Source organism: Vicugna pacos, chromosome 13 (assembly GCF_048564905.1).
Source record: "Vicugna pacos chromosome 13, VicPac4, whole genome shotgun sequence".
Taxonomy (NCBI): Eukaryota; Metazoa; Chordata; class Mammalia; order Artiodactyla; family Camelidae; genus Vicugna; species Vicugna pacos.
In genome coordinates this window covers 64,826,837-64,845,396 of record NC_132999.1, presented here as the reverse complement: position 1 = coordinate 64,845,396, position 18,560 = coordinate 64,826,837, and the positions used below count along the sequence as shown (strand labels likewise).

The following is an 18,560-nucleotide window of genomic DNA, read 5'->3' as shown; positions in this document are numbered from 1 at the left end:
CCCACCACCAACTGCAGTTGGATGGTTTTTCTGCGTAACAGCTGGGTGGCGTGGAAAAGAGGGATTTCTATGCTAACCAATTACAGCGCGCGACTGGGGAACAGGGCAGAGGCGGCCTCGTGTGAAGGTACGCCGGGGCGGGCCGGCCAGGCTGAGGTGCCGCTGTCTTCATTTCCTGGGGCGCTGGTCCTCCGGGTACTGGTGGCAGGCAGGCTTGTGAGTGGCTGTTCTTCGTTCAGCCTGCGGGGGCCTGGTAGACCCGGTGGGGCCTGGCGGGGCCTGTGGGGCCCAGTGTGACTGTGGTACCTAGTGGTGCCCAGTGAGGTCTCTGGGTAGCTGGTGAGACCTGGGGGTTCCTGGTAGTGCTTGGTGGGGCCTAGTGGTGACTGGGGGGGTCCAGAGAAGCCTGGTGAGGTGGTGGTAACTTGTGGTGCCTGGTGAAGCCTGGGGATACATGGTGAGGCCTAGTGGGAGCTGGTGGGACCTGGTGGGACCTGGAGATGCCTGGTGAGGCCCGGGGAGGCGTGGTGGGCTCAGTGGTACTTGGTGGTGCTTGGGAAGCCCCATGGTGCCTGATGGTGGCCAAGGGCAGCCTCCAGGCTGAAGCAGCACACCTGCTGGAAGCAGCGCCCCAGTCCCCTGAGGGCTGGACTCGTGTCCAGATGTGCAGCGAGGTGGGAGAGCTTGAGGTCCTAAACCATCCATCCTTCATGGAGCCACTGTGGCCGCAGAGGAGCCACACTTAGAGTGTGCACGGTGGGGGGTGGTTCTCCGTGCACAGCCAGGGGGGCCACAGCCCCTGCACCGAGCTCAGCTGGCTGCAGAGAAATTGCGCCCTGGCAGCCATGCGGTGCTGAGGCATTAGCATGATGAGCATCTCCCAGTTCCTGCAGCAGAGCGCTTTCCTCCCTATGAAAGAACCGGGGCCTGAGTGCTTGGGGATTCATTAGTATGTGTTTCTTCCTTCAACTTGCCGATGGCCGGCGGGGACAGCGTGCCCCCGAGTGTCAGTGAGAGAGGGGTCTGCACCGAGCACGTGGGCTGCAGAGCGGGGGGCACACACTCACACACACACTCTCTCAGGGACACGCACACATGTGCTGAGTCCCTTTTAAAGTCACGTGACACCTTTGAACCAAACATGCCCAGCCCCATCCCTAAATTCTGCCTTCATGTCAATTTTCAGACGTGATGTTAGTGACAGGCTCTGACTCTGAAGGTGCCTGTCGCTGGTCCCTGGGCCTCAATCGTCTACGCTGGTGGGAGGGCGCGTGGGCCGGGTCCGCACACCCTCCATGTGGCTGCCATGCATGGCATCCTTACCTGCCACGCCCGGGAGTCACCTGGGCCCAGCCTGCGCTGAGCCCCACTGCCCTCGCTGCGCGGTGCGGGATGCTCCCCTCTGGCCTCCCCGCCCTGAGGAGGTGGGTAATCGGGTTGCAGAGGGTGCTCCCCCCAGAGAAAAATCGAGGGAGCAGAGATGTCCCCAGAGCAAGCACGTGGGCAGAGGCGGTGCCCTGTGGACTTGCAGCTTCTCCACAGCACGTCTCCTTCCCCTGAGTGAGGTTTGGAGGAGGCCAAAAGTCAGACGCTCGCCCGTGTACGTGTGTGGCACTGGAGGCCACGGGGCTGCTGTGAAACACGCATGTTCGACTGAGAGACGAGGTGCGGTCTGCAGAGCGCAGGGCCTGGCCCGGAGCAGTGGACGCCGGGGCCTTGTGCTCCACCCACGTGAAGCCCCACCAGCTGCAACCTCTGTCCCTCCGGACCTTGGGGCGTGGCCCCAGGCTTCTGTGACCCAGAGGGAAGAGTGGGCCCCAGATCCTGGGTGTGGACCTTGTCCCTGGCCCTGTCCTTCCTCCCTTGTGTCCTCTGGGAGCTCCCGTTTTATTCTGGGCCAAAGCAAAGCGGGGATGGAAGGCCTGTGAGGTCGTCTCTCCAGCTGACGGGTGGGGAGGGGCCCTGAGACCCGGTTCCCCTCCCTCCCGGGCAGCAGAGTCCCGTCACAGTCACCGGGGAGCTGTGAGCGGGCAGGCTCCCCGGAGGAGGCGGGACGTGCCGGCCGGGGACCGGCTCACGTGCGGCAGGGCTGCCGCTCCTGCGTTGCTGATCAGCCGGCCACACTTGACTTGGCCTTTGGAGTCCACTGATGAAGGGTTTCGTTCCCCTTGCGGAGCTGGGGTCAGCGCTCAGGACGAGGCGGGGCGGGCCCGGGCGGGGGCCGGGGAGCCCACACTGACTGTCCTCTCTCTTCCCCACGCAGCTCCACGCCCATCCGCTGGCCCGGCTGCTCCCGGGGGAGCCATGCTTGGATACTCATAGCCATGTTTCAGCTCGTCCTGGACCTGCCGTCGTGTGAGGCCCTGGGCCCGGGCCCCGAGTTCCGGCTCCTGCCCCGGCCGCCCCACCGGCCGGCCCGCTTGTGGAGTTTTAAAAGCGGGCAGCCGTCCCGGGTCCCGGCGCCCGTGTGGAGCCCCCGCCCGCCCCGCGTGGAGCGCGGCTACAGTCACGGGCAGATGCCGGGTGTCCGGGCCCGACGGGCGCACAGACCCAGGGACCAGGTGGCCGCTCTGGCGCCCAAAGGGGGGCTGGCCAAGCCCCCAGCCGCTGCCAAATCCAGCCCTTCCCTGGGCTCCTCCTCCCCGTCCTCGTCCTCCGTGGGGGGCAGCGGGGCCCCCTCGGACCAGCAGGCCCTCCTGAGGCGGGGAAGGAGGCACCTGCAGGGGGTCGGCTTCAACAGCTTTGACTTCCGCGGCAGCCGGCCCACCACGGAGACAGAGTTCATTGCCTGGGGGCCCACAGGGGAGGAGGAGGCCCTGGAGTCCAACACATTTCCGGGCATTTACGGCCCCACCACGGTCTCCATCTTCCAAACACGAAAGACAACAGTGGCCACTGCCACCACCACCGCCACCGCCACCACGGCCACCTCCATGACGCTGCAGACTCAAGGGGTCACCGAGCCCCTGGACCCCAGGAGTAGAATCCTGGTTGGGGTTAGCACAACGGAGACTTCCACCAGTCCCAGCAAAGACAGTGACAAAGACAGCAAGCCCCCGCGGGTTCTGGGGGAGACCTCAGGTACGCACCTCTTTTCTGGTCGGGGTCCGCTTGGGGGGGCCTTTGGGGTGGGGCTTAGAAGGGACGCTGCGCTGTGCCCGGGAGATGCTGTCTGGTGGGACCCCCCGATCCCCAACAGTGGAACCTAAACGGCGCCTCAGGGAGAGACGGGGTGCTGTGTGTCCATGAACTTGCCCATGGGTGTGCCCTGGCACACGTGGGTTGTGCTGTAGAGGGAGGGGCTAGGCTGTTCTGTCTGGTGGAGGGAGAAGGGAGAGAGTCTCTCCTTAGTGGTGGCCTGAAAGTGGACCCTGTACCCGCCAGGCCTGGGTCAGGGGTGTCTGAGCCCCACCAGACACAGAGCCACAGTGTCCTTTGTGGCAGAACTTCCTCTCCTGGGCCAGCTCGGGAGTAAGACATGGGCGCATCTGCTGATGGAGTAGGGCTGTGTGGCCTCTTCAGAAACCTTCAAGGGTGTGACCCTATGAGGGGCGACTGCCGGACTGGCTCAGAACTAGGAATGACCTTAAACAGCAGGAAAGACTGAGGTCAGGCATCAGGAGGAATTAACTCCCTGCGGTGTTAGTTGAGGCTTTGCACACTGACTCAGGCTGGGCTATCTTTTCCCACAAGATGGATTAGGAGGTGTTTGGAGGACGGAGATCAGACGAATGGCTTTGGTTCTTCTGCCCGTGTTATTCCAGCTGCATGTAGACAATTGGCGCGTCTTGGCCTCAGCATATCTACCACAGCTTCCTCTGTGTTTCTTTTTCCTCCTGTAACCCTCCAATTGCTTCGACGTGAAAACCTCCCAGGCCAAAGCTTGTCCCTTCACTTGTGACCCCCCAGCACGCACCCGGCTTCAGGCTGGGCTCTGCTCCTGAAATCTAGCCGGATGGCACAGCATTCCGGTCCCCTGTGTTCCGAGCCTCCTCCGGCACCCTTAGGCCCCACGCCCCAGCCTGACTCCCGGGTTCACAGATTGGATCTGTGCGTGCACACCTTAGACTAAGGGGCCGTATTTGCTGACTTGTAAAATAGGATGCAGATTCCAGGGCATAAGCACAAAGGGGTGGGGACCCCGGGCCGCCTCCTCCACCCCCAGCTTGCTTCTCCTCTTCCGCGGGGCTTGGGCCCGACATGGGTCCTCTTCAGAACCCAGGGGACAGAAGAGAACGGCTCCTCAGGGTCCCTCTGCAGCCGGGTTGCCACACTGTCCCGCTCATGCTGCGGGTGCCCCAGACCCTGCATCCTGGCCGGCAGGCAGGCTGTGGTCAGTAGTCGGGCAGGTTTCCGTGGAGTGGGTGGCTTTTGTTCTTTGATCTACTTCCTTCTTGCACCCGGACAAGAGACCTGCAGTCTTTATTCTGAGCAACTCTTCCCTAGAGAGCAGCGTGTCTGTGGAAGCAAACCCAAGCTTCATTTCAGGCCGGGGGCCGGGGGCCGGGAGCATCACTGGAGAGGGTCTGTGGGGCGGCACCTCCACCGTCTCCCACGGAGCCTCCTTCCAGAATCTACAGACACAGAGAGCCTGTGTGACATCTCTGTGCCAGGCTTCCAAGAGCGGTTTACAAAGCATTCGTTTTTATCTCAATAAACTCACAAGCCATCACTGTAATAGAATTTAGCGCTGCCTTCATTTGCTGCCACCTCCTCTGCATACGTCACTTACTGTACAGACATGGCTGAGCAAACTAGCTCCCATTTATTTCGAATTAAATTTGTTATGGCTAAAGTAAAATGCCCGGGCCGGCATTATAAGGTTTAGCAAATTAATTCACAGTACATTGGCCACTGCCGGTCCAACATGACAGACGCTTATCTTGAAAAGATTTATGGTTCTTCATAATCTAATCTGGTGCTAGATTCATTTGTTTAGCACAACAAGTTTAAAAGGGGGGAAAATTTGTGTGTTTGCTTTGAACGCAGAGGAGTGTTGATTCTGGGAAGCGATGCTGAACGCTCAGGAGGGACAGCCCGCGGCCCGCCGACGCCGGCTCAGGGGGCGGGAAGAGAGGAAGTGCTGCGATGATTTCCCCAGCCGGGTCCGTCCACGCTCAGCTGGTCCTGCCTACGGGACCCACGCCCCGGGGCGCTGAGGGCCTGAGCGGGCTCCTGAGGGTTCATGCTCCTCAGACGTAGACCGGGGTCCCTAGCTCCTTGTGGAGTACGGCCTCCACTCACACTGCTCGGGCAGAACTTAGGGTGGCCAGGGTGGTCCTGGGGGCCCCTGAGCTGAGGGCTGGGGGCTGTGCTGGCCACGTGAGCGGTGTGTTTCTAGGCTGCAGGGGTGCGTGTGAACCTGGGCTCGGCTGCGTGTCGCTCGGTGACCCTGGGACAGTTCTCTTCTCTCCTGGCTTCATTTTTTTCATCAGCACAAAGCTCAGAAACCTCTCTCCTAGATGGTCGCTGCGAGGATTCAGTTAATCAACACTGAGTACAAAACACGAGGCCTGGCACCTAAAGATCTGCCCCCCGAGCCAGTTGCTTCACACCCAGGGAGAGTGACTTCCTAGAGCAGGGAGCCGATGTCAGGGCCAGCAGGCCCAGATGCGCCCCCTCACAGCTGGGAGCACCCCTAAAAAATCAGGAAGGAAGGTTTTAGGAAGTGATGTGAAGACGTTGTTAAGTTAGCTCTGTTGTCCAAAAAAGTATCATTGCAATCAGATTTAGAGAGTTGTCTTTGTTTCTGTAGAGACATGTTTAAATGTGGATGCTGTGTTTTCCAGTCTGTCCGTAGCACAGGCCTTGGTGGGCATAGAATGGGCAGGTGGCCGGTGAGCGGGGGCCCTCTGGAATCCCTCTGGCGCTAACATCATATGGAATAGCTGCCAGAATTATCCAAGGGCCCCTCCTGCAGGAATCACCCTGCAAGTAAAGAGGCTGAGAAGTCTCTCCCAGTTTTAGCATGGTGGGTAAGAGCGCCGCTGCCCGCCTGCCAGTTCCTGGCTTCACTGTGTTAGCTGTGTGAGCGTGGGTGGCTCGCTGCTCCTCTCTGTGCCTTGGTGGAAATTATAGAATTAACTGTCTCATAATGTTGTAAAGATTAAGTGAGATAGTGCGTGCCAGGTGTTCAGTGCCTGGCACATAATAGCTCCTTCATACATGTGGCTGCTGTTAATATGATAATGATGAAGATGGTGATGGTGATGATAATGGAAATAATAGTGATGATGGTGGTGGTGGTGATGATGATGATGGTGATGATGGTGATGATGGTGGTGGTGGTGGTGGTGATGATGGTGGTGATGGTGGTGGTGATGTTGGTGGTTGTGATGATGGTGGGAATAACAGTGATGGTGATGATGGTCGTGATGATGGTGATGGTGGTGCTGACGACAGTGATGACTGTTATCTTTGTGATGATTTGCATCACCAGGCTGCTGCTCCATTTACTGCTCCATGGTGAGGTCATTTGATGAGGTCCTGTGCCCTCATCCTTGACCTTGGTGCTCCGAGCAGTGACGCTAGCTGGGAACTGCTTGGGATGGAAAATCACCTGGCTCAGGTTCACCAGGGCGTTGAGTTCCAGCCTCACAAGGTGCTGGCAGAGGGTGAATGTCGGACGGTCAGCAGTTCACCTGAGGTCGGGAGAGGAGGGCTCCCCACAGCGGAGCATTGTCCTCCTGTGACAACTCCCTTGCTGGTCGTGTTCTGAGTCTGGAATCACAGTGTCTCCCAGGAGAAAAATGGAAAGTCGTTTCCTGGGCTTTAATCTTAAACCTCATAAAGGGAGCTGCGGGGAATCTAAGCCAGCTGGTTTCAGTCCCCTCGATTGCCTGCCGCAGGAGCTCCTGGGCCCCGGGCGCGTGGTTAGTGCTCAGTAAAGACTTCCTGGACCGGACACTCCTAGACCCTACAAACTGGCCCCTGGGATTCAGCCGGTGCAGACCGTCCGGTGCTGTCCCCAACGCCAGTGTTCACAACTCTGAGAAGGTGTCCTGCCCAGGAGGGGCCAAGGTCCCCATTATCATTCAGGGTTTGTCCCCATTTAGATCAATCACGTATTTGTGACACCTAGCAGCTCAAGGATGCGATGGCTCCAATGTCATCCCGGTTCTGCCTGGTAATTTTTACATTGGAACCCACTCATGCATCTCCAAGGGTGATTTCCAAGTTGCTTTGTCCTTGTCAGTAGGGGGCCTTCAGCGTCCTCGTGGTGGGACAGGCTGCTGTCATCTTCTTTCGCCCCAGTGGTCAGCTGACCTGAACAGGGAGTGGAGAGACCTTGGCTCAAGTCCCACGAGGATGGACTAGTTTCCAAATGCCGGGAGAAGGGGAGGGGAAGCAGGAGAAGCTGATGTAACAGGGGCACGGGCCCCTCCCCTTCTGCTTAAAGCCATGATGGCTGTTTAAATGCTGAGCCCCTTTTAATTAACTTTCTGGGTGTTTGCTGCCAGGGAAATGAATCCGTCCTTAATTTAAAGATATTCGAAGCAAATGACTCATGAACTTCAAAAATTTTGAGTGGCTTAATTGAGGTAAGAGCATCAATGAACAAACGAGCACGAGGCGCTTTCCCAGGCATCCTACACTCTGCAGGCGGCGAGGGGGGTCTTTGGGGTCTGAGCTGGGACTTTCGGAATCGATGTGGTGTGGCTCGTCCTGCGGGCTGTGGTTGCAGGTGGGGACCCGTCACAGCCACAGGCGGGATCCTGTGTGTCTGCCGACAGCTCTGGGACGCATCCAGCCTCTCCGAGAGCATCCCTGCTTTTGCTGATCAAAGCTGTGTTCACACCAAGTGGATAAATGAGCTCTGACTCGTTGAAGCTGGCCGGGTGCTTCTGGAGATGACTCTGTCGCCGGTTCCCTTTATTTCCTGCGCGTCCTTCCTGCTCCACCTGACTGCATTTAGTGCTTCTTAAGCTTTTCGTCTCCCCCAGGGCCTCACGCTCCTTCTAAGAGAAGTTGCGATCGGAAGGCTGTTTAATTCGTGCAGAACCCTGGCGCCTGCCCGGGTGTACTTGCTGCCTTGGAGCTGCGGGCCCCCTCTCCCCGCTGGGCCGCGGGCCTCAGCAGGCCCTCGGGAGACGCAGGATGGGGCCCACGCTGATGCTTCCCTCCTTGGAAGCTGGCGTCCTCTAAGGGTGCTGGGGGGTTGCCGACTCTCTGGGGCCCGGGGAGGAGGGAGTCTCCCCTCCACGGTTACAGCACTAACAGGTCTGTTTGACATACGGTGGATTAAATTTATGGTTTTCATCCACTCACGGGGGAATGATTCTGAGCGTTGAGATTAAATATTAGACAGAACATCATTTTTAGGATTTTTATTTGACTGTGTTAGAACTGGTTTTAGAGTTTCTGGCTTCTGATCAATTGCGCAGCGGACCGTCCACTCCTTAGTTGACATTAAATGCTGCACCTCGGGGTGGGGGCAGCAGGGGGCGGTGAGGGGATGGAACCTCCCCCAACATCTTGCCCTCTTTCCAAGGAGCTTAAAAATCACTTTGGGAAAGCCGGACAGGGAAGGCCACGTGCTTGCACAAGAGACAGGTGACAGCTAAGGACGCGAGAGGGAGTGTCACCATGCGAGGTCAGCGAGAGCACAGTTGTTGTTCTGGAAACGGGTCGGGGAGGAGGGGTGAGCGAGGCCCGGTTTTGATGGACGGGGAGGGTGCGCACATGCAGAGGACGGGGAGACGGGGAGTGGGTGGAGGGCGGAGAGCTCCCAGCACGGTGGCGAGGCCAGCGCCCCTGAACGCCCAGAGGCCTGCCTGGCAGTGGGAGCCGGGAGGCGACCCCAGGACCGTGTTCTCCCCTCTAGAACAGGCACTGGAAGGGAAAACCCTCGAGGCCCCTCATGCGGCTCTGACCCGACACAGGACCACGTGAGGCCCCATGTCCTTCCTCCAAGAATCAGGAAGATGACCTCGGTGCTGCTCCCCTGCCTGTTTTGTCATCAGCGAAAGGAGGTCCTTGGGGACCTCCACCTCTTCCAATGTCAGCCTGCCAGCTGGGGGCCCAGGCGGCGGGCCCAGCAGCTCCAGGCACAGGTCAGCTCTGGGGCCAGCTTGGCGGATGCTGGGGATCGGGTTTCAGAGCCGCCGTTTGGGGTGAGATGTGCCTCCCCACCCCCTACCCCTGCCCGCGAGCCGCCCTGCGTGATGGGGCTGCTGTGAAAGGGCCCGTGGGGATACACCTGGCAGGAGCGACCCCGTCCTCACCCTCGCAGCAGATCGGGCCCCAGTGGCACTCCGGCCCCGCAGAGCCCCCCGCCATCCCGGAGACTCAGGCCCGCTCGTGGGCAGACGCGGGATGGCCGGGCTGCATGGTCAGAGGGGAGGACGAGGCCCTGGGTCTTTGCTCCCGACCAGGTCCAGTCTCCGCCTTGAAGTCTGTCGTCGGGGGTGATGAGTGGTGGTAGCGGAGGAGGATGCTTTTCTCAGCGGGAGCTTCCTCCAGCGGCAGGGATGCTCCGTCGCCTGCAGCAGGGGCTCAGGATCTCCTGGCCGAGGTGGCCGGTGAGCGGGGCTTGTAGGGGACGGAGCCGGGACCAGCGGGGGGGAGCATCTGACCCAGACCTGCCTCAGGCCCTGGCCACCCAGCCGATGGCCAGTGATGTGGCCTCCACTGCGCACGTGACGTTGGGGAGTCCCGGCTTCCTTACCTGCCATGGCTGTTCTGAGACTTGACCGTGTCCACTCCGGTGGAGCGTGGAGCTGGCAGGGGTCCAGGGCAGCAGTGAGGGAGCCCCTCCGAGTGTGGCCTCCCCGGGGGATGGCGCGGTGCCAGTGCTGGGAGGTGCCAGGAGACGCTGGGAGGTGCCAGGAGACGCTGGGAGGTGCCTGGAGGTGCTGGGAGGTGCCGGGAGGCGCTGGGAGACGCTGCTTGTTTTGTGTCCTTCAGCTTCTCCCTCGAAGGTATTGGGACGAGGACACGTGGGAGCCTGACTGTCACTGGTCTAGCTGTTCTGTGACTTCCACCTGCCCTGGAAGGCTCTGGGCGTCAGACTACCCCCTGGAAACCCAGCAGAACCCCTCAATGAGCCACGCCCACAGCCCCTACGTGTGGGTGGTGGGGCACTGTCCTGGGGGAGGTCGTGAGCTAAAGCATCCTTTGCACGGGGACAGCCTGCTTGTCTCCAGGGTCCCCTCTGCCCACCACCCATCATGAGTGGCCCAGGCTCCCAGCTGGCTTCACCCCCCGTGTTCTCAAACCCACCCTGGGGGGCAGGGAGGTGCTGACACTGAGAATCAGGAGCCAGTGGGCTTGGCCCCAGTGCTCCTCACCCCCAGCAGGGCCCTTTCTGTGGCTCCGGGGGACCCTCCCCACCACACATCCCTGCTTGAGGCTTCAGGACATCCTGAGCGGGGGCCCAAGTTTAAGAGGAGACCACGGTCCTCACTGGGAACGCCCCGGCCCATGCGCGAGGTCCAACGATCAAAGAGCCTTCCTGGCCTTCAGGAAGCTCCAGGGGGCTCTCCGCCCGCAGAGCCCACAGCAAGGTGCATGGAGGGCAGATACCCATGTGGTGTGATTTCACCCACTGTCTGGAAAGGCCAGCAGCCCGGGCCCCAGCCGGGACTGGGACCAGGGGTACGTCCTGGGACCCAGGGCAGAGCCTCTAAGAGGCACACAGCTGGGTCCCCTTCTCTGTCCCCACCTCTGCAGGAAGGAGAGCGCCAGTGTCCTCTGTGGCGACAGGGCAGGAGGAAGGGCTCCGGGGACAGAGGCAGCTGGAGAAGGCTGGGCTGGGCGGAGGCTGCCGAGGAGCAGAGAGGGAAGGCCAGCTTCCAGCACAGGCCTCCTGACCCGCCCCGACCCAGGGCTCGAGTTCCTAACACACACTGGCAGTGCCCCCTGATTCACTTTCAGTGCGTCTTTTCATAGACAACGTAACCTGCCGATACCAGTTTATCTGAAAACCCGTGCAGGGCCCTGACTGTGATTTAGCGGAAACACAAAGGAAGGTGACTTACGACAGGCTGATCCGGGCCCATCTTCCCTGGGAGGCGTAATGAGGCGTGAAAGGCTCATGCCCACCCCGGGCTTCACCAGGAAGGTGCCGTGACCAACACGAGCCAAGGCGGGTGTGTCCCCTGGGCCTGGACGGCAGGTGACTTTCTGAAACAGTGGACAGCCCTCTTCGACCTTCAGGACAAAAATAACACAGCCTGCAGCCTCCTTTCGATGTGCTTGGTGGTTGAGTTCCTGGAAACGTCGGTGCTTCTTAAAACCACGCAAAAAATATTCTGCGTCTGTCCCTGGGGGTGAAGGAGGCTCCGTGGGCTCAGAGCGTTTGGAGCCCAGACGTGCGTCAGGATGCTCGAAGTCACAGAGGGCGGAGGGCCGTCCGCCCGTGGAGGAGCGGGTCTGTCCTGTGCACTGCGGGGCGGGGAGCGTCCGGCCCCACGCCACTGATGTCAGTCATCATGACAGCCAGGCTCGACTCCAGACTGCAAGGTGCCCCTGCCCCCCGAGAATCCCTGCTCTGGTCCCAGACATCCCAGGGGCGGCCTCGCACCTGGGGGAGCCCCGTACCTCTCCGTCACCTGCATGCTTCCCACAAAAGGGCCAGCTTTCTCCCACATCCGAGTGTCCTGGGGGCGCGGCAACAAATCACTGCAAACTGGGGGGCTTAAAACGACAGAACTGCCTCTCTCCCGGTTGGTTCTGGAGGCCAGAGCCCAGAATGACGGTGCGGGCGGGGCTTGCCCCCTCCCGAGGGCCCTGCAGCGCCGGGGCTCGGGTGCTGCACAGCTGGCGGCTTCTCCCCTCCGTGCCTGCGTCTCCCCTCTCCTTACAGGGACGCCTGTCACTGGGCTCAGCGCGCACTGTGGTCGCCCGGAGGGCTCCCTGGGAGACTCTTAACTGTGTCTGTAAAGGCCCGTTTGCGGAACACGGTTGTATTCACAGGCTCCAGGAACGAGGGCACGGCTGGCTGCCGGGCCATTCAGCTCACTCCGGCGGGAGGAGCTTTCATTAGTTCTGGCCGGGGATTTTCTCCTGCGGCGGCTGCAGGTCCTTCCTCCTCCTCCAGCCCTCGTGGTGCTGGAGAGGAATGAGGGGCGGGGAGCAGTGGGGCTGGGAGGAAATGGAAGCTTCCTTTGGAGAAAATGCCTTGTATAAACTGAGCTTCACAGGCAGGTCGGGGTCGGAGCTTGCGGTCCACTGGCCGTGTCCCCTGGCGCTCCATCCCTCACTCACCCGCTCACTGGAAAGTGCTTCCTGAGCCCTCCTGTGCTCCCGGCTCGGAGGCGCCACCCGAAGGCAGCGCACGCGCGGTCCCTCTCCCCTCGGGGGCAGCGGACAGAGACACACCCGCACAAACCGACTGAGGAAACTCCAAGGAGAGGGCGCTCGGGCGGGGCAGGTGGGTGTGGCCGGGAAGGCAGCCCCCAGGACCCAGTGATGAGAAGGAAGCAGTGACGGGAAAGGGAGCGTGGAGGTGAAGGAGACAGTGCGATGTGACGGGTGCCGTCAGGGCTGTTTGGAGGGTCCCGTGAGAGGGGGTCTGGGAGGGGAGGTCAGGGTTCTGGGCCGGGCGAGGTCCTGAGGTGCTTGGAGGCAGTCTGAGGCTCTGGGTTTTACCCCGAGTGTCCTGGGATGAGCAGAGGGACGTGGTCCCATAGAGGCTCCTGGAGGACAGACCGTGGGTGGGGGGCCACAGCGGAGGTGATGGCGGGAGTCCAGCGGAGACGGGAGGACGGGGGCGGACGGGACTTGCTGAGAAATCTGGTAGGCAGGTGAGGGAAAGAGCAATCTAGAAGGCCTCTGGGTTTGGGTCTGGCTGATATAGGCGTCGCGGGTGGCACGGGTTAGGAGGAGCCTCGGCCCTGCTCAGCAGAGTCGCCTTGAGCTGCCGCAGTCGCTGTCCAGGTGGGACGTCTGTGGGCTCCTGGGTTTGCGAGTTTGGGGAAGGAAGGCTGAGCCTTGGGGTGGACACTCAGGAGCCCTCCCGTGTTTGGATGTGGACGCCTGAGATCACCTGGGGAGAGTGTGGACAGTGTGCGATGGGCTTGGACACGGGGCCCGGGGAGGCAGTGAAGCATGAGGAATGGTGGGGGGACAGGAGGGGCAGGAGGAAGGAGAGGAGAAGGAAGGGTCTCACCATGGGGGAGGGGGAGGAGGGGGCGGGTGGGGGAGGGGGGAAGGAGGAAGGGGAGGGGGAGGACATGGACAAGGAAGGGTCAGGGCTCCCGGGAGGCAAGGGAGGTGAGAGGGCAGGTGACTGTCCCCTTGTCCTGCGTCAGGTGTGGGCGATGGGAGGCCTGGTGAGGAGCCCCACTGGGGAGGATTATGGGGAGAGGGGAGGGAGGCGAGTGGAGGCAGTGGGCGGAGACAAAGGGTTTAGGAGTCTGGTCTGCAGGGGAGCCGGAACGGGGAGGGGAGAGGACTACAGAGGTGTCAGAGGACTTTCGCTGTTTTAGGGAGGGAGCGTGAAGGCCCACTGCCTGCCGGTGTGAGTGGTGCAGAAGAGGATGAAAGTTCACGGTGGGGAGAGGACAGAGATACGGGGAGGCAGGGCCCTTGAGCTGGGGAAGGGCTGGCCTTGGTTGCTGGGGCAGAGGAGTTGGGCTGGTGGTGGAGAGAGTGGGGCCTTAGTCAGGGCCTGGGAAACCCAGCTTTACCCAGTGAGGGACCGTCCCCTTTTCACTGGAAGACCTGCACCAGCTCGAGGGGGACGTGTCCACCAGGGCTGGGGGGCACAGAGGAGGCCCTGCGCCTGCAGGTGGGGACTGTGAGCAGGCGAACAGAGGTCGCTTCTGGTGGAGGTGGGGGCAGGTGAGCGAGGCCCGACTGGCGGGGAGGTGTCTCGGGGGGTGTGGGTGGGGAGCCTTCCAGGGCCAAATGCAGAGGCCTCCAGGCAGGAGACTGGTTGTGGGAAGAGCAGGCGGGGGCAGGGCGGGAGCTGGAGCTTTCCTGGGGGGAGCAGAGGGGGGTCCTGGGCAGAAGAGGAATTGGATGTTTCTCTTAAGTGTAGACAGGAGCCATGGGAGGGCTGTCCCCAGTGTGCAAGCCGGCTTCTGTCCCCACTGGCCTTGGCCATGACTGGGATCCCCCACCGTGGTGACGTGAGCTTGGGGTCCTCACCTGGTGATGTAGTGGGTCAGCAGAATTGGAAGAATGCCTCCCAGACGCTGCCCTGCACCAACCCCTGCGCCCCATCTTCCAGGCCTTGCAATTCCCGCCCGCCCCAGTCAAACAAGTTCTTGGGAAAACATCACCAAGTGCTCAGTGCTCGTTCCATCCCCAAGGGGATGCAAGCTCCAGCCCCTTCCAGGTGCGGGAGTCAGCTTCTGCTCTGTGGGAGCCTTTGCCGGAGGCTGGAGGGATTTGGGGCCACTAAACAGCCATCTGGAGCACACCCTTCAACTGTCTGCTCAAACCCCCACCGGGACTGGCTCTGCTCCTGCTGGAGACTCGGACCCACACTTAGAAATGAGTCCCTCACGCTTCCCTCTGGGGCCCAGGCTTTACTGGGGGTGCACAGTCTCCCCCGTGTGGGGAGCGACTCCAGCTCATGTCCAGAGCAGCAGACTGGCCGTGTCTAGGAGGAGAGGATGCAGCCACCTGTAGCCCGCAGGCTCCAGGTTGCAGAGGCTAGTGGGGACTCCCAGCTCGGCCAAGGTTATCTGGTCGCCTGCAGCCGGAGTGCAGGCAGCGGCCTGCTGGAGGGAAGTCTTGTTCAAGTGTGGAAAAGTCTTCTTTCAGAAGGGTCCAGGGAGCCCAGGGTAGCAAGGCCGTCTCCTGTCCAGCAGGCAGGGAAGAGGAGACTGGCCAGGTCTGCAGCCAGGGCTGAGGTGACAGGCCCAGTGAGGCTGGTTCCAATGGGAGCTGACGACAGAGACCCCACGGGAGGGTGGGCTGGGGGAGGAGGTGCTCCTGGACCAAGGTGGAGAGGAGAACTCAGTGAGGAGACAAGGCCAGCCAAATGCAGCCCAAGATGGAAGATTCCATGAAAGTTGCTTCTGTGCTCAGGATGCTGCTGAAATCCACGTTTCAGAGGGATTGAGTAAGTTCACTGGGGCTGGGTCTCAGTCTCATGGCCATGAGGATGTGAATTCTGCTGATGCCTGGAAATGAACTTACAGGCAGGCCCCTCCCTAGTCGGGCTTCCGGATGAGAACACAGCCCAGGTGTCAGGGGTACCAGGAGCCTCAGAGCAGTGATGCCGTCTGGAGCTCAGGGCCTGTAAGACCCCAGTGGAGGACACAGGGAAGCCACAAGGGGCTCTTGATCCACAGAAGCTGACATAATGAGTGGGTGGGGTTAAGCCCCTGTGCTCCTGGTGCTTTGTTATTGCAGCTTTGGTGACCACTACATCCTGGAAGCTGGGGATGCCAGTAAGTGGGTTTGAACAAGTGAGTGCAGGGATAATGGCCATTAAGGTGATGGGTCCAGGTGGGCCGTCAGACGCCCTGCACCTCCACCCTGGCCAGTTTGGAGAGGAGCATCAAGCTTCTGGAATCTTCCATCTTGGGCACCCGCTGAGTTAGCCCCTGATGTTCATGGGGCCTGCAGACCCCGAGGGTGCTGCCCCTACTCTCCTGCTCCTTCTCTTCTGGGCCAGCTGGGAGCTCGTCATTCTGTTGTGTCCTGGGAGGAGAAAAATCATTGGAATAAATTATGCATCAACACCAAGAGGTGGGTCATTAATTAAGAAGCGCGGCCGTCCTGGCTGCCCACCCATAAGTAGCACCTCCAGCGAGTGAATAGATGGCCAGGCTCCGGACCTCGATACCGACAGCTCTTCCTTTTCTTGCGTCAGGGGAGCTGGTCGGGGGGGAGGAGCCCTCGGCCAGGTCGGTGTCCCGTGGGTGTCACCGCGCTAACCAGGACTCCCTGGTGGGCCAGCAGGAGCATGTGGGCTGGGCCTTGCGGTAGCTGGCTTACCTCTGCAAAGGCCTCATTTCCAAATAAGGAAACTTAGGTCCTGGCTGGCAGGGCTCCAGCATAGCTTTGGAGGGAGATGCAAGTCAACTGGTCATTGGATTTAGGGCCTCCCGCCCCCCAGATAATCCAAGATGATCTCATCTTGCCATCTTTAACCTGATTGCATCTGCAGACTCTTTTTCAAAAACAAGGTCACCTTCGCAGGTCCTGGGGGCTAGCACTTCAGCATCTTTTTTGGGGGACAAAGTTCAACCACAGAAGTGCCCCCTTCTTCCCACCCCCCATAGCCAACCAAATACAGCTCCTCCCTCCTGTCCGTGTGGCCCCCCGAGAGCGAACCCTTTGGGTGGGGGCTGTTTGGTGAGACGGCTGCAGAGGGAAGGGGCTCTTTACCCTGAGAACAGAAGTTTCTGGACATTTTCCTTGGCCACACGTGGATTATGTTACATCCTATTAGATGAGGTGGCGGGGAGGGGAGGCGAGTCTGCTGCACATTTAGGGCAGAGGTTCTTGTGAAGTTTACTGTTGTTGACTTTGGCTTTGGGGAGAAAATGAGTCTACAAGACACCAGAAGAGAAGTCGAAGCAGCGGGCCCAGCACCACTGTCCCTGAGACCGGGTTCCGTCTCAGCCCACCTGGCCCGGCGTCTGGAGAAGACACGGGCGATGGGGAGGCACTTCCCTTCTTCCTGCTCTCGTCTCATCTTTGCAAATCTTAAAGAAAAGCGAAAACACGAGCCACTGCTTCTCCTGCTGGATTTGTCGTCCCTGTGGGTTGATTTCTGGGACGGGTGCTGTGCTTCCTGCCAGCCCAGGCCGCAGGCCGGACGCAGGGCCTGCTGCTCCGCAGCTGGAGACGGCGCCGCAGAACCCACGGCCCTCCTTTCAGGCCAGAGCTGGAAGAGAAGATGCATCTCCCCCAGCAGGAGAGCACCCGCCCCTCCTGCCCTTCAGGGCTAAGCCCACATCTGCTGGACAGGGGCCCCCCTCCCCCGTAGAAACGGCATTCCTGGAGTGCCCGTCAGGTGCGTCTTGGAGCCGGGCATCCAGAAGTGCAGAGGGAAAAACAGACACTCCAGGGGACACTCGCCACCCACCGGCCCCGCCGCCACACTCAGGGCTGGAGCAGTTCTTGTCCCCCTGCACGGCTGGATCGAACTGTGCCTGTACTCCCCCTTTTCCTCTAGGCAGAGACTGTGTCTTTCTTCTCTGGGTATCTCTTCTGAGTCTCGCTCATAGATTCAGCTTCCGAAATTAAAAGGAGAGAGCGCAGATGCTTTTACCATGAGAACATTTTCTTGTTGTTGTTTTGGGAAGTAAGTGAAGAGCTGACATTTGCTCAGGCTCCTTCAAGATGTCATCTGCGGGGAAGAGCTGCAGCTTCCTCTTGGCATTTTAAGTGCCCCCAAAGAGCTAAGCAAAGTACAGCATATCAAAGCATCCTGCTGTACACTTTAAATGTATTTAGCTTTATTTGTCAATTATACCTCAGTGGCAGTGGAAGGAAAGGGTGCAGGACGAGGCAGGCCAGCCAAGGGGCCGTGGGCGTGGTCGGCCTGTCATCATATCAGGTCAGAGTTGCAGGGACCGCTTGAGAAGGAAGGGGAAGCAGGTGGTTTCAGGGACTGTGGCCTCAAAGCTTATGGTGGCATATGGAGGCCCATGGAGCAAGCTCAGGGTACTGGTCACCTGGCATTCCAGAAGGACTAGCTCCTGCGGCTCCCCGCCTGCCTGGGGCAAAGGCAGAGGCACTCCCACCGTGGCCTCTTAGCCTGGTAGCTTCTAGAGAAAAGCTGAAGCCACGAGGCTCTGGGCTGGCGCCCTTTGCTCCCATTGCCTCTGATCCGATCTGTCCTGGGGGGCTGGGGTTCTCCTCGACACCCACCAGGAAGGGGCCTCGGGGGCTGGGGGCTGGCACCAGCAGCCAATCCTCTTCACGTTGCCCATCCCCCAAGACCCCTCCCTGGAGGCCAGAACGCCCCCTCCTCCTCTCAGCTGTGATAACAGAGCAGGGAGGGGCATCGGCGAGCCCTCAGTGCCTCTGCAAGGCCATAGGGCGTGCCCCCGAGGGGGGAGGGCTCTGCTGGGAGAGAGCGGATGTGAGCGTGCCTTCCCCCTTGTAGGGACCGACGAGGCCATTTCCACAGGCCTCTCGGGGTGCGAGGGCAAGCCAGAACCCTGCTCAGAGGGCCCCTGGCACACGGGGTTAAGGACAGCAGTGTCTCTCTCTTCCCCTGAGAAGGCAGCTGTGTGGTGGGGTGGGACCGTCGGGGTCACCGTGTACTGAGAGGGGCATACAGGTCCGGGGGCTCTAATACCATCTCGTCTAAGGGCCTGGCTGGGGCGTCACGTGGCTGACCTGGGCAAGGTCCAGCCTCCCCGAAGGGGATGCAGGGAGAAAGCGCACAGAGATGCTGGAGAGGGGCTTCCCTGCCCCGCAGTTCTGCTGTGCCGGCCTATCCCCGACGTGGTCCACCAGCTTTCACGCGTGTCCTTGGGCCTGGGAACCTGCTGTGCGTGGCCAGGGTTCTGAAGGGAGGGAGGTCCCTCAGAACTGCACTCTGCCCACAGTGCTGGAACTTTCCACGAACAATAGCGGCACCCCTAGCTGGGCGCCCCGCGGTGCCCGACGCTGGCTGGTGCGGAGCGGCTCAGCTGCAGCAG

The 18,560-nt window shown here is 60.6% G+C and overlaps 1 protein-coding gene across 1 annotated transcript in view; it reads left to right on the top strand.

The window, feature by feature from the left end:
* AJAP1 (adherens junctions associated protein 1) overlaps positions 1–18,560 on the top strand; it is a 103,042-nt gene that overhangs the window by 50,054 nt on the left and 34,428 nt on the right. The window contains exon 2 of the mRNA XM_072975863.1: positions 2,264–3,081. Coding sequence (XP_072831964.1) covers positions 2,264–3,081 — 818 coding nt within the window. The remainder of the gene's footprint in view (positions 1–2,263; positions 3,082–18,560) is intronic.